General features: G+C 43.5%; 1 protein-coding gene and 1 long non-coding RNA gene across 2 annotated transcripts; both read left to right on the forward strand.

The window, feature by feature from the left end:
• Positions 1 to 1,752: 1,752 nt before the first annotated feature.
• On the forward strand, positions 1,753 to 3,703 carry LOC119305903. Its single transcript, XR_005148798.1, has 2 exons — positions 1,753 to 2,047; positions 3,485 to 3,703. It is a non-coding gene; the product is annotated as an uncharacterized LOC119305903 (long non-coding RNA).
• Positions 3,704 to 5,901: 2,198 nt separating this feature from the next.
• On the forward strand, positions 5,902 to 11,349 carry LOC119311182 (probable 1-acylglycerol-3-phosphate O-acyltransferase). Its single transcript, XM_037586812.1, has 9 exons — positions 5,902 to 6,258; positions 7,245 to 7,481; positions 8,039 to 8,085; positions 8,398 to 8,516; positions 8,599 to 8,759; positions 9,428 to 9,537; positions 9,629 to 9,728; positions 10,691 to 10,814; positions 10,897 to 11,349. The coding sequence occupies exons 1-9, from the start codon at positions 6,032 to 6,034 to the stop codon at positions 11,023 to 11,025; spliced, it is 1,254 nt and encodes a 417-aa protein (XP_037442709.1). The 5' UTR covers positions 5,902 to 6,031; the 3' UTR covers positions 11,026 to 11,349.
• The last annotated feature ends 3,363 nt before the right edge of the window (positions 11,350 to 14,712 follow it).

Below are 14,712 nucleotides of genomic sequence, written 5' to 3' on the forward strand. Positions count from 1 at the left end.
GGTTTGTTTGGTGGAAGATCATATGTTCAGATCCTTTATGCATATTATTACTCCTCTGATTATGAACATGAATATGCTTTGTGAGTAGTTACGTTTGTTCCTGAGGACATGGGTGAAGTCTTGCTATTAGTAGTCATGTGAATTTGGTATTCGTTCGATATTTTGATGAGATGTATGTTGTCTTTTCCTCTAGTGGTGTTATGTGAACGTTGACTACATGACACTTCACCATTATTTGGGCCTAGAGGAAGGCATGGGGAAGTAATAAGTAGATGATGGGTTGCTAGAGTGACAGAAGCTTAAACCCTAGTTTATGCGTTGCTTCGTTAGGGGCTGTTATGGATCCATATGTCTAATGTTGTGGTTAGATTTACCTTAATACTTCTTTTGTAGTTGCGGATGCTTACAATAGGGGTTAATCATAAGTGGGATGCTTGTCCAAGTTAGGGCAGTGCCCAAGTTCCGGTCCACCCACATATCAAATTATCAAAGTACCGAACGCGAATCATATGAACGTGATGGAAACTAGCTTGACGATAATTCCCAATATGTCCTCGGGAGCTCCTTCATTATTATTAGAAATTGTCCAGGCTTATCCTTTGCTACACAAAGGATTGGGCCACCTTGCTGCACTTTATTTACTTTATTTACTTGTTGCTCATTACTATTTATCTTATCACAAAACTATCTATCATCTACTATTTCAGTGCTTGCAAAGAAAACCTTACTGAAAACCGCTTGTCATTTCCTTCTGCTCCTCGTTGGGTTCGACGCTCTTACTTATCGAAAGGACTATGATAGATCCCATACACTTGTGGGTCATGATTTCTCACCACTGTTCCAGATCATTGCGCCGCCAAGCAAGTCTTCTCCATCCCCCTTTCGGCGTGCACCAGGAGAAGGGACAGCAGGCCTCCGGAACCCCGCCTCTCGTGATCCTGTACGGGAGAGGGGCGATCAGGTTTTTGGGGAGTGCACTCACGTGACTGCTGGCAGCGATGACTTCGCGAATGACGACTTCTTCCCCGACCTCAGCAACCTCATCCTCGACGACATGGGCGACAACGTCAACACTGGCGGTGCTACTCCCGCTGCACCGTGGGTCATTCTATCCTTCCTGTTCGAGATCGTGGTAGAATTCATGTTTCTAGTATGTGCCCAAGATGTGATTTGTTCATCTACTATGCTAGTTCGCATGATTAGTTTAATCTTTGCTAGTGCTGTCATGATTTATCTTTTGTTTATTCAGATTAAAACTCGTAGTAATTTGCTCATATTTCCAACAACATCTTTAAAATGTATCAAATTGGCTTATACTCCCTCCGTCCGGAATTACTCGTCTAAAAAATGAATGTATCTAGATGTATTTTAGTTGTAGATACATCCATTTTTGTGACAAGTAATTCCGAACAGAGGGAGTACATGATCAAGAGAAGATATAACTAGATAACCAAGTATAATAACTAAACCCATGGGTTTAAATGTTGATGCACAAATCCAAGAAGAGGCGCGTGTTCTACCATGTCTCTATAGCTCATATGTTTGAGCCTCTGGTTTCATCAAGATGTGCCCCGTACGTCGTCGTTTGTGTGTAGACGTATGAGTGCATGAGCTTGGTGACAATCTTTAGGCCTTATTTGGCGCCAGTGGGTTGAAGGGGTTTCGATAGGATTTTCCTCGCGTGGGCCCAGAAACCCCCAGAAACCTCTTTGGTCCATTTGGTACAAGGGGTTTGTACGGGCCAATCCTCTATAATCCACGCGAAACCACGCGAACCACGCGACTCGAAACCCTCGTCCAGCGACTCAGTGAATCGCTCGTCCCATCGCACGCCGCCAGCGAGAGGAAGAGATGCCGCCGCCGCCACCACCGAGGGGAAGAGCCCCGCCGCCGCCACCGAGGGGAAGAGCCCCGCCGGCGAGAGGAGGAGCCCCCACGCCGCCGCCCGACTCTGCCCGACGCCCCGACGCCGCCCGACTCTGCCCGACACCGGCGTTACTCCTCCAACATACTGGCCTTCTCCCCGGTCCTAACCCTGTCCCCGGTGGTAAGTCATCGACGCCGGCGAGCTCGCCAAGAACGCTGTCCTCTTCTAGCCACTCATCGACCCTAACCCTACCCGACGAGATTGCCATGATTTTCTGATGGTGATGGTGATGGTCTGATGGATCTAGGAGGATTGACAGTTTGTAGCAATATTGTGTTTCTATAGAATGAGATGTTTATTTCATTTTATTTGAAATGGATGAGTGCTTTGCATATTTGTTAGGAGAGAATCCATGTTTCAAATGTCCATTGCCGGAGATGTCAAGATTTGTTAGTAGTTGATGCAAAGGAGGACTTGTTGGGTTGTGGTGAGGACCGACAGTCTTGTTCTTCAGTCTAATTTAGCGATAGTCATCTGAACTTGCAAATCTACAACACTTGCGACTAATGCTACTGTCTCTTCATTATTCCAAGAGTTTAGCAGTGAAATATGTTGTTTGGTATATAATCTTGTTGTTAGCTTGTTTGGAAGTTTGATAAAATGCATGGACCTTGCAGTATAGTGTTGCTTGATTATGTTGTCACAACTCACAACACGAGTATGCGATACAACAGGTTTAAGCTGATCTGCTTGCGCCAACTTGCAGTGAGAAGCCGTTTTAAGTTGTACTGTACTTCTTTGTTTCAGAATGTACTTGTTCCATCCATGTGCTGGACTCTAGAGTTTGGTTTAGAAAGCAGTACTTTAGTACTACTAGCAAAATCTTCCTTTTTGTGCAACTCGGCCTAAAAATGTCAGATAAATAAATAAGTTTGCCCAACAGGATTTCAACTATGAAGTCGGGTTTATGTTGTTGATATCTTTCTTGGAGACTGCATCCAGAGAGGCAGTGGAGGATGTATTATCTCATCTTCAGTAGCTGATCATTCATTACAGTTTCTTTGCAGTGCTCTTTCTAGCCAGCAAGGAAATAGTCCACATTGCGAGCTTCATTGAATAGTTGTTTGAATTTGAAGGAAACAAACATACATACATCCAGGGCAATATTTCATTGCGAGCTTTTAACACATTCTGAGAATTTTAGAAGTCCAGACGTATTCTAGTTAGTTTCAAATGTGTTTTGCTTCACTTCGGAAGATGGCAGTTGTTTGAATTTTAACTCTGCATTCTGCTTGAGATTTTTTGTTTGTTTGTTATGAACCTTGTGCTTTTGCCTTTTACGATTTCATTGAATTCACCATTGACCTAGGTCTTGGTTTAATTCCATCATCATGCTGTACATGTGTACTATTTTTTCTGTTTAATTCTTTTGATCGAGTGCCAACAGATAACAGGAGATGTACAGACTAAGGACGGAAAGTTTTTATTTGACCAGATAGGGTCCCTTCACACTGAATTTTGTTTTCAGCGGCAAGATCGCAGTGCGAGCTTTAATATCATTTACTCAAAAATTCAAAATACATCTAACCCTTGTACCAATCCATCTGTTTTTTATAGGGACCCGATCTCGCGGAAGACGGGTGACCACTTCGCTGCCACAAGTCTCCTTCACACCGTGTAGCCCGCAAACATGTCTCGGAGCATTTGCCGATCAAATTTATGTTGTATTGAACCGTTGACTTTTGTTAATCGAACATCTTGTATTTTTCATTTGGACCGTGGCATGTATGCATGTAACATTTCATTTGAACAGTTGATAGTACATGCAACAGATTATATGAGCCTTTTTGTTATTTTGCGTAATCTAGTTGCACCATTGTTGCAAGTACATTTATTCTATGAGCTTTTGAAGCTTTTGAAGTTGTAAAAATTGCACCTTTAATTATAGTATACTAATTTTGCAAACCCTCTGTATCAACCCCTGTGTACCAAATAGAAGGGCTATGTGAGGGGTTTGGGAGGATTTGGGAGGATTTCAGAGGATTGGGTGGAAGAGAGGGATTCACCAAATCCTCCAAAACCCTCTCCTCCCAAAACCTCTCAAATACTCTTCTACCAAACGAGGCCTTAGTGATAGCAACACCTCCGGTGTACGCATAGAAAGGTAAATATGTCCACCCAGTTTCAAATTGGCATGGATGGTCACATTTTCTTTTGATTTATTCCGTGCTTTTGGATTGGTCTCAAAGGTGCTCATGTTGATAGATTGTGTGTGCATGTCCACATGAGCGAGTGTGTGCGCGTGCATGGCGAAGTCTCCATAGTCCATACCATGTTTTTAAAAGAGTAAAATGCACCAGTAGTCATTGAACTTATCATGTCCGCTCACTTTGGTCATTGTACTTAAAAATACGGTCAATACGATCATTATATACGTGCTAAGATGATTATATGGTCACTGTGACAAGTCCGTATTCCATCCATTTGACTGGTCAAACAATCCACATGGCGTGCGGCCCTACCTGTCAGTGGGTGGAAGTAAGAAGTAGAGCGAAAATAAAAATTCTGCTGTAGGAATTAGAACCCCATACCTCGCGCTAACGTGCACGCAGGCTAACCAGCCGCTTCGGTTCGAATCTTGTGTGAAATTAGAGGAGAAAACCTTTTATATCTTCTAGTCATCCACGTGACAGCGTTGGGATATTTCCTTTTTGCGTATGTTCATATATAAGACCATTCTATTGATTTAGATGATAGTGCGTTTTACCGTACTAAATTGCACCATCCCAAATGTAATTTGGCTAACGTATATATTTCTGTTGATAGCATTTATAAGCATAATTTGGAGTACTTAACACGTGTATATTATTTTTATGCATTTAAACGTTTATTAATAAAAATTTATATAGACATATATTGACCATTTTGATAAGTACACTCCGCCATGATTAGCTACAAGATGACCGCACGCCAAATCCCTGGTCGTCTCGTGCTAAAAACAGAGCAACGACGCCCGCCAAATTTACTGGAGCTGCCGCTGTCACTGCGGCCGCGTCACTGTCGAGCCGCCGTTCACGCGTGCATATTGAACAAAAGAAATTGAAATGCTGATCCAATCTCGTTTTCTTGCGAGGGAAGTGCTAATGCAATTTTGGCCGTGAATCGAATGTACGAGTACACAGTACTGCCAAAACAACTTTTTAAATCCTAAAAAGCCCGACCACTGAAGCCGAAACGATTATGATTTAGTACATCCCAAATGGATCGCACGCAAAAGAAAAAGAAAGCAATGGCTGTCACGTGAATCCAGTAGGATATAAATGGTTTTTTGCTCAAGTTGGACAAGGCGGGAGACAGGTGAAGCTGGTTTCCCTGCTCGCCTGGTTTCGACTCCCCACAGGCGCATAATTTTATTTCCCCCTACTCCTTTCTTCCACCCACTGACAAATAAGGCCCACACAGTCAGAGAAAGAAAACTGACAAGGCCTTGTTTGACCGGTCAAATAGATGAAATACAAAGCTATACGATCTGGTAGTGACCGTATAATCACCTCAACACGTATATAGTGACAGTATTGGTCGTATTCTTAACTACAATGACCAAAGTGAGCGTATACGATAAGTTCAATGACCACTAGTGCATTTTATTTTTTTTAAAAGGCCATTCACGCCATGACGCACGGCGTGAGCATGAAAACGGCGCTGCACATGTTCGCTGCCGTCGACGGTCGCCCCGCCACGCGCTCCCGCCGCGGCGGTGCCGTCACCACGCGCCTTCCTCTCTTCTCTAGTCTAGCCCAGAAAGGCAGAAAACCGCACCGTGAAAGAGGACGCACGCGCCGCAGGGGCGGGAGGTTCCCGATCGGCAGGGTCAACGGCGGCGCGCTTGCCACTGCTACTAGTCCCATCCTTGCTTGCGCCGCAGGCCACGCGAACGCCAGCCCTGACGTAACGCGGATCGGAGAACCCCATGCCCACACCACCACAACGTGCGGTCGGCGTCTGCCTCCCATAAAAACTCCTCCAGAACCAGCCCGGCCTCTCCCCCCATCCCCCGCCCCCAAAAAACAATCGCGGCAGAGCCTACTCGTGTGACTACTCCTACCAATCCGCCCAGCAGAGCCGGCGCGGGGGGAACACGCACGCTCGCTCGCGCCGCGTTGCATGCGCCGGGCCGCCGCCGCCACCGCCACTAGGACCAGGATCGGGATGGCGGCGGAGGAGGTCAGGCAGGCGTCCGCGGCCGCCACGGCGGCCGAGGCCGCGTCCGCGTCGGTGCCGGCCCCCGCGGGCTCCCGGTGGGCGCGGGTCTGGCCCTCCGCGCTGCGCTGGATCCCCACCTCCACCGAACGCATCATCGCCGCCGAGAAGCGCCTCCTCTCCATCCTCAAGTCAGTACCCCTTCCCCCCTCCACCCTATCCCTCCCTCTCCAGGAGCACGATTAGTTGCTTTGGTCGACGATTACTAGTAGCACGTGGACGATTACTTGTTCCCGCGTCTTCAATCTACCATCCCACGATTCCTGAGAGTTGATTGACTTCCCCATGTATCCCAATTTTGGGGTTGCTCTACTTGCGGTCCTGTAATTCGCTAATCCCCCACCACGATTGACTGTTTGGAGCGTTGGGCGGGTGTGAAGTACTACAGCTGTCTGTTTGTGCTAAAAAACCATCTCGCCGGCTACTGATTCTGGAGCCAATTGTGATGTGGAACTTACTATAGTACCTTAAATCTGAGACCACATCAGAGCAGCGTCTCACTTTGGGATCACTAAAGCCTGGATTTATTATACTTAATTTGAACTGTTCGATTGTTGTGCATAACACTCAGTTTCGTTTAAGCATGGAATTGAGGGCTGTTATGTCTGCTGCTTAGTATCTATTTGGTCTCATGGTGCTCATGCATCGGTAACATATGTTGACATGTTGTATTTGTTAATGTTAGTGCTTTGGAAGCATTGTTGACCATTAGTTGGGTTTTTTCCATTGGTCTTCTTATACTGTTGAAAAAATATACACTGTTGAAAAAATATACTCATGAACTGCATAGTGTAGGGAAGAGAGAACTGTGTTTGTTGTCGATCTAGTCGTTCATTCCAATGCATGATAGCTTGGTCAATATATTGCTCTGTTTCGATTTGTGTAACAAGGCATTTAAAGAACATTTTCCGTTGTCTTAAGTCCTTAACTCCTCAAGGGATAATGATATGTGTTCATTCCAAGATATAACATTGTATTATAGTACTGACATGGGACATCCCCAGTTTTACGCTTTCTTGGCTTTTATAGATATTCCAGGTCTTCCTTTATTTATTGTATATAAGAGTTAAAAAAATTCATTTGTTCTGATACTTGACGTAACCTTTTATCTTTGCAGAACTGGGTATGTCCAAGAACAAGTCAACATTGGCTCTGCTCCACCTGGGTCAAAAGTAAAATGGTTTAGGTCATCAAGTGATGAGCCAAGGTTCATCAATACAGTGACATTTGATAGCAAGGAGAATGCTCCCACCCTTGTCATGGTCCATGGTTATGGTGCTTCACAGGGGTTCTTCTTTAGAAACTTTGATGCCCTTGCAAGCCGTTTCCGGGTGATTGCCATTGACCAGCTCGGGTAAGCTCTAAGAAAATCAAGATTACTATGACTTATATTCCTCAAGTGTGGTGATTGAAGTAATTATATTTCCATTCCTTTGTTCAATGTTTCTTAATTGTTACAATTGTCCTTGACACCTGTAGAAAAGGGATATTGGTCTGAACAGTTTTGTGCATTGCAACATTTGCACACAATGTGTCTGCATACCCACAAAATACTAGGATATGATTCCTGGCTTGTTCACATGCCACAAATCTAATTTTGATTGTTTACAATTATCGGTGTTAATGTTATTCGTTCTTGTAAATGAAGTAAAGAAAGAAAAATATTAGTGTAGATTCATTGATCGTAGAGTTCAAGAATGTCAGAAATTGAATGTTATCATAGTGTGAGTTAAGAGGAGTCATGCGCGTCCTTTTACCTATAGGTAAGGAAAATTAGTCTGACGATACACAAATGTTTGCCTACTCTTAGGATATGTGTCATGGATGAAAAAAACTGTTTCATACTGTTCTTGTAATTACTCCACATTCTTTGATGTCGCATATTGTTGAATTTTTCCTACCCTTTTGCAGTTGGGGTGGATCAAGCAGACCTGACTTTGACTGTAGAAGTACTGAAGGTTAGATACAGATACTTTATTTGTTGCATGGCTTTGTAAGGTACTCTTGATATGTTATTATGCTATTGGTTCCCCTCAACTGCCACTATCATGTCTGTTGTTGACCATGCCTTGGCATCAAATTTTATGGTGAAACATCCCCTTTTCTTCTGATTTTTGACAATCCTGCAAGCAATTGCTACTATCAGAAACCCATGTAGATTTGTTCCATCATATTGCTTTGTGATGTAGTTTCTGGTATATGCTTTTTTTTTTTAAACAATGAGTAACATGCTTCCTTACGTTTTTTATTTTTGTCAACTTTGTAAACAGAAACCGAGGCTTGGTTCATAGATTCTTTTGAGGAATGGCGCAAAGCAAAAAACCTTAGTAATTTTATATTGCTTGGTCATTCTTTCGGAGGATATGTTGCGGCAAAGTATGCCTTACAGGTATATTTATGATAAATTTAGCAAGTGAAGCTACTCGACTCATGCCTATGATTACTATTCTAAAATGTATGCTTTGTTTCAGCATCCTGAACATGTTCAGCACTTGATTTTGGTTGGTTCTGCTGGCTTTTCGTCAGAAACAGATCATAGTTCTGAGTGGTTAACCAAGTTCCGTGCAACGTGGAAAGGCATGCTAGTAAACCATCTTTGGGAGTCCAATTTTACTCCTCAAAGAATTGTGAGGTAAGGCTAGGGCTCCTTCTATTTGTATTTTCATTTTTTACCTAAAAATGCAAATGAAGACAAGATGGAAATCTAAGCCTCTCCACTTCATAGTTAGTAATCATCCACGTCTAGTTAAGTTTGCAAAGTGCATGTACCTTACAAAACAGAGCAATCCATCACTCCCGTTTTAACTGCTGGCATTATTATGTGGCCAGCTGTGATAGCCATATCAGACCAAACCTGCCAGCATGATTTTGTTAGGAAAACAGCAAAAGCAAAGTGAACGGAAGCTCCACAAATAAGCTGCACTACTATTTTTCTATCAAATAGAAAAGTACCAATTGTTCTCCAAAGTAACACAAATTAACAAAAATCGCAATCAAATTCCTTTTGCTGACTTAGAAGTCATTGAAGGCATCATATATACTCTGAACTGGCAGTCAGAGCTGGGGTTATAACAACCACGTCATGCTTCAGTCAGTTAAAATGAATGGAAGGACTGGATTGCTCCTTCTATCAAAGTAGATGAGTACTATGTTCAAATTGAAGTGCAGATAGCTGCAACAATGCGAAAGCAATCGAATTTCTGCTGTCTTTTTTTATAAATATGATTGAGTCTTTTTTTCCTTTGTAAGCTACCTCTTTGGTACCTTTTGTACTGACGTTCATTTATTTTACTTAAACAGAGGATTAGGTCCTTGGGGCCCAGATTTAGTTCGGAGATATACCACTGCTAGGTTTGGCTCACATTCAACAGGTGAATTACTAACAGAAAACGAGTCCTCCTTGCTGACAGGTAAACATTCGTTGTTACATTAATTCAATAAGTTCATTTTCTTGGATAATGCTTGTAACTGAACCTTATTGTTGTTTTCTTGTATATGAAGATTACATTTACCACACTTTAGCTGCCAAAGCTAGTGGAGAGCTGTGCTTAAAACATATATTTTCCTTGGGGGCATTTGCAAGGAAACCACTTCTGCACAGGTTAGCTCCTCCTCCTATTTAATTAGTTTCTTGGAACTGTTTCCCTGGTGATCTTAATAGCAGGCACAATAGTTATGTTTCTTAGTAATCATTAAGAATTTAACATAAGATCCCCTTCCATTATATTATCTAAAACTGTTTTTAAAAAGCGAAAAAGGAGTGTGTGGACCCAACTAGTTGAGGAAAATCCACTTTCATTGATTGCAGCTTTTAAATCTTTAGCGGACATGATAGTATTTGTTCTCATGTTCTTCCCTGACATACTTGTTAGTTTCTTCTCCCTTTATAGCATTAGTTAAGTACTCCCTTTGTAAACTAATATAAGACGGCTTATATTACTCAACTAGTACGTCTTATATTACTTTATTACAGGGGTAGTAGGTAACTATGGCTGCTAATAACCTCTTATTGTTTTCCATGCATAGATTCAAATTCCAGCATGGCTTATCTAGTGAAAAGTTGAACATCTGACTCTGCAATCCTGTCATGTATTCTGACATCAGTTCAGTAATGTCATCGATCCTGGATGCACTCTTTTACCAGATTGTAATTTCAAAAGCTTACAATATTCCTCACATGGTGCATGCTTGATAAGAATTTAGTACCAAGCTGATGCAGTTGAAGCACGCATTAGTTTGTACTCCCATGGCATCACATTACCCAATCTTGTTAGGACAGAAATTGCACGTCGAGAAACTACTTTAGTTGATAAAATTTGTTGGGGGGGAAGAGATCATCCTAATCTACACTATCCGTTTTAATCGTCCACTCTTTCTTCAAGAGAGTATTAGCTTATAACTAACTAACTATACTACCAATGTTCGTCCATATATTTAATATACATTATAAGGTAAATGATCTTGTAGATGCAGTAATTTATTGACCAGAAATACCAGATATAAGTGAATCATGCAGCATACATATATTTGTATTTTTCTCACTGGCCTATTAACTTGCAACAGTGCATCCGACTGGAAAGTGCCAACTACTTTCATATATGGTCATGACGATTGGATGAATTACCAAGGGGCGCAGCAAGCACGCAAGGACATGAAAGTTCCTTGCGAAATCATCAGAGTCCCACAGGTCAGTTTCCTTTCTGGCAGTACGTGTACAGCTAAAAGATTGTGATTGGTATTGACGACATATTGCATTAACGGCTATGCAGGGAGGACATTTTGTGTTTATAGATAACCCTGCGGGGTTCCACTCAGCCATCTTCTACGCGTGCCGGAAATTTTTATCTGGAGATGCAGGGGAGGGTCTCTCACTTCCTGATGGTTTGATATCTGCATGAGGCGTCATCTCGTGTAATCTCATACCGAGTAGCGGTATGGGCATAAACCAAACCTATACGATTATAGAAATGTTCAATGGCCGGTGTCACCAATTTGTTTTTGTATGTATGAATTGTGTGAATATGTCATTCATATGTGCTTGCGTACCAACAACACTAGTGAGACAATTATGTTTTTGTTGCGGGTTTAGATATAATTATGTCATATACTCTAGTCAGTTTTTAGGTCAAGTTACTGCGAGTGATGCTCTATATTCTTTCAGGGTCAACTTTATGTTTGCCTGCTACGAAACATCTTTACAGTATATAAACTGCGGTTGCACATTTCATGTCGAAGAAAAATCTGCGGTTGCACATTTCATGTTGAAAAAAAAACTGTGGTTGCACATTTGCTGCAGCCATTGCTGTCCTGTAGCCAGTATCCTCGATATATATATATATATATATATATATATATATATATATATATATATATATATATATATATATATATATATATATGTTTTGTGTATCTTACGACACTAATCCTACCAGACTATTTCGATACTAGTACGATCTACGATTAGTCTACAATTGCCATCATTGGTCATAGCAAAAACATTTCTGTCACTGTATTTTGTTACTATTAGGGATTAATTAAGGCATTGTTTGGTTAATCCCCACCATGAGGGGATTGGAGAGGATTGGAGGGGTTTGATGTAGATTTTGACTTGGTAGGGATTTAATCCTTGCCAATCTGCTTCAAACCCCTTGAAACCCTGTGGAACCGAACAAAGCCTAAGGATAATCTCCCCGGGGGTATATATTGTATGATCATCATCGATAATGAGAGTCACAGATTAATTTGCAATTGTCCTTCACACGTTACTAAGCTCAACGGCTTGCTGATTATGGTACTGAGAGTTTTTTCTTGTGTGGTGGTGGTATCTTAACTGTCAATGCTAAGTTGCTAAGAAAGAAAAGGCAGACGTGGTGTCTCTGAGCTTGAATTCAAATGAGCTCGGTGAACAGTAAATTCAGAAGATAAATAAAAATAAAATCAAAAAGTTCTGAATTTATTTTGAGACAAACATTGACAAACGTATTGAGTCATGAAATGACATTTGTAATCAAGGTCTTTTTCCCCTAGGGTTTCCTAGGGTCTCCCAACTCCTTCGGCAACCCCGCCGAAGTCCACACATATCGAGGCAAATCATTGCCGATCTCACGCCTGATCGGCGCGCAGGATCGCGTACGGGGTTTCTCGTCGCGCGTTGAACATGGAGAACGCAGGAGGATCGGGAGGAGCGGAGAACGAAGAGGAAAAGGAGAGGCTGGATATAGATCGGGAGGCATGTGACCCAGGCGATGGCCGGCGAACAGCCGGTGCAGTACAACAAGAGCCACCTGGAGAGGAGGACATGGAGGAGGAAGACGTCGAAGATCAGGAGGAAGAGGAAGATAGCGGATGGGATCACCTTGGTCCTGACCCAAACCTAGAGGATGCTTTCGAGGCTCTTAACCTACATGGAGAAGAAGAGGAGGATCTTGATCTCTCGGGGGAGGTAGAAGAGTTAATCAGAGAGTTCCGATGGCTATCCCTTTTTAGGGTTCATACTCATCGCCCGTTTAGCCATGTTGCATTACTGAATTCTATGAGGAACGCATGGATGTGTGCACAAGGAGTTACCTTCAACATCAAAGGCCCGAATTTGTTTTTGGCTCAGTGTCATTGCCTTGGAGACTGGAAGCGTGTAATGGAGGGGGGGGGGGGCTTGGCAGTTCAGAAGGGACCCGGTGGTGCTAGTTGAATACGATGGCTTTACTAATGTGTCAGACTATGCATTGAATCTGTACCCATTGTGGGCAAGAGTAAAGGGCTTGCCAGATGGCTTGACAAGGAAGAAGGAGCTCGCTGAGAAGGTAGCCAAAAGGTTGGGGAGCCTCCATTCACGGTGGTTGTCAATGAAGGAAGAATCAAGCCGTCGAGCTACTTGAGAGGGGGGGTGTTTGTTAATGTGAATAATCCGCTGGTTCGTTTTGTCCCTATTACACTCAAAGAAAGGAAGAAGTACCCGGTTTACTATGAAAAATTGCCAGATTTTTGCTTCTTTTGTGGATGCATGGGGCATGTGGTGGAGGAGTGTGGCGATGGGGTTCATGACCCACGTTCGTGTGAATGGGGAGATTGGCTACACTGGATTAGTGAGCCGGTTGGTAGTGGATCTAGAGGCGGTAGAGGGGGTTGGTCTGAAGCTGGTAGAGGGGGTGTAGGTGGAGGCAGTAGATGAGGAAGAAGAGGAGGAGGTGGTAGCAGTTCTAGGGGAGGTAGGACCAACCATGCAGGAGGTTGGGAGGAAGTTGGTGATGGCCATGACAATGTGGCAAGGCCGGAGCCAGCATTAGCTTTCATCGGAGGATCTATTGAAGAGGGTCGTCCCTCATTGCGGGGGACGGTAGTATTACGGTGAGAGGTCAGCCGGTGCCCGACCTAGTAGGAAAGGTGGCGGGTAGGGTATTGATGATAGAGCATGGGGGAGGAGCGGCAACCGACCCGAGTGCTAGCTCCTCGGTGTCGACCCCTGGTAAGGCCCCCGTTGTTAAAAGGAGGAAGCAGGGAGCGGAAGGAATAGAGGGATTAGAAGAGGACATGGACATCTCAAGAGAGGCGGCCTCCGTCATGGAGGACCGCCGAGCCCAATGAATTGCCTCAGTTGGAACTGCCGGGGTGGGGGGAATCCCCGGACAGTTCGAGAGTTAGCGACGGTGTGCCAGTCGCATTCCCCCATGTTCGTATTTTTGTGTGAAACGAGGCAGAAAGAGGCTAAGATGAGGAGACTTCGGAGCAGGTTGGGTCTGAAGGGTTTTTGCGGTGTGGATAGCAATGGCTTGAGTGGTGGGCTAGCTTTATATTGGCATGAAAACTGCATGGTGGATATATTGGACAAGGAGGACAGATACATTGATACCACTGTTCGGATTAGTGAGGGAGCAGCACCTTGGTGCATCACCTTGGCGCATCACCTTTGTATATGGAGAACCTCGCGTGGAGAATAGGCATCTCATGTGGTCTAAGCTACAACAGCTCAAATCTGTCAATGATATTCCTTGGTTAGTTATTGGTGACTTTAATGAGGCATTATGGGACTTTGAACACTTCTCCGCCACACCAAGGGCCGAAGCTCAAATGATCGCTTTCAGAGATGTGTTGGAGACGTGCAGATTGGTGGATCTAGGGTTTAAGGGTGTACCATTCACATATGATAACAAGAGAAGTGGCATGAACAATGTTCGGGTGCGGTTAGATCGTGCTATTGCTTCAAGTTCCTAGCGTAATATGTATGCGTTTGCATCTGTTGAGCATGTCTTGTCACCTTGCTCAGACCATGTTATGGTGATTCTGAAAGGAGAGAAAGATCCAGGACCGAGCCCCGTGAAGAACAGAAGGTGTGAATTTTTTTGGGAAAAAGATTCGTCTTTGCCAGATGTGATAAAAGAGGCGTGGGTAGCAGTTGGGCAGGTGCAGAATTTAGAGCAGCTGCAAAGGGCGCTGTCGACGACCTTGAGGTCGCTAAGAAGGTGGAGCAGGAAATTCGGTAATGTATCACGTGAAATTGCAAAGTCCCAAACTCAGCTAGAAGAGCTCATGCATATGAACGCTGACAGAGAGGACATCCAAAGAGTGACGGATAGAATGAACGAACTTTT

The sequence above is a fragment of the Triticum dicoccoides genome, chromosome 5B, assembly GCF_002162155.2.
Source record: "Triticum dicoccoides isolate Atlit2015 ecotype Zavitan chromosome 5B, WEW_v2.0, whole genome shotgun sequence".
Lineage (NCBI taxonomy): Eukaryota > Viridiplantae > Streptophyta > Magnoliopsida > Poales > Poaceae > Triticum > Triticum dicoccoides.

Coding starts and splice junctions, on each gene's coding strand:
- LOC119311182 (XM_037586812.1), top strand. CDS start 6,032: ATGCGCCGGGCCGCCGCCGCCACCGCCACTAGGACCAGGATCGGGATG. Junction 6,259..7,244: donor CGCCTCCTCTCCATCCTCAA/GTCAGTACCCCT, acceptor TTATCTTTGCAG/AACTGGGTATGTCCAAGAAC. Junction 8,086..8,397: donor TGACTGTAGAAGTACTGAAG/GTTAGATACAGA, acceptor CTTTGTAAACAG/AAACCGAGGCTTGGTTCATA.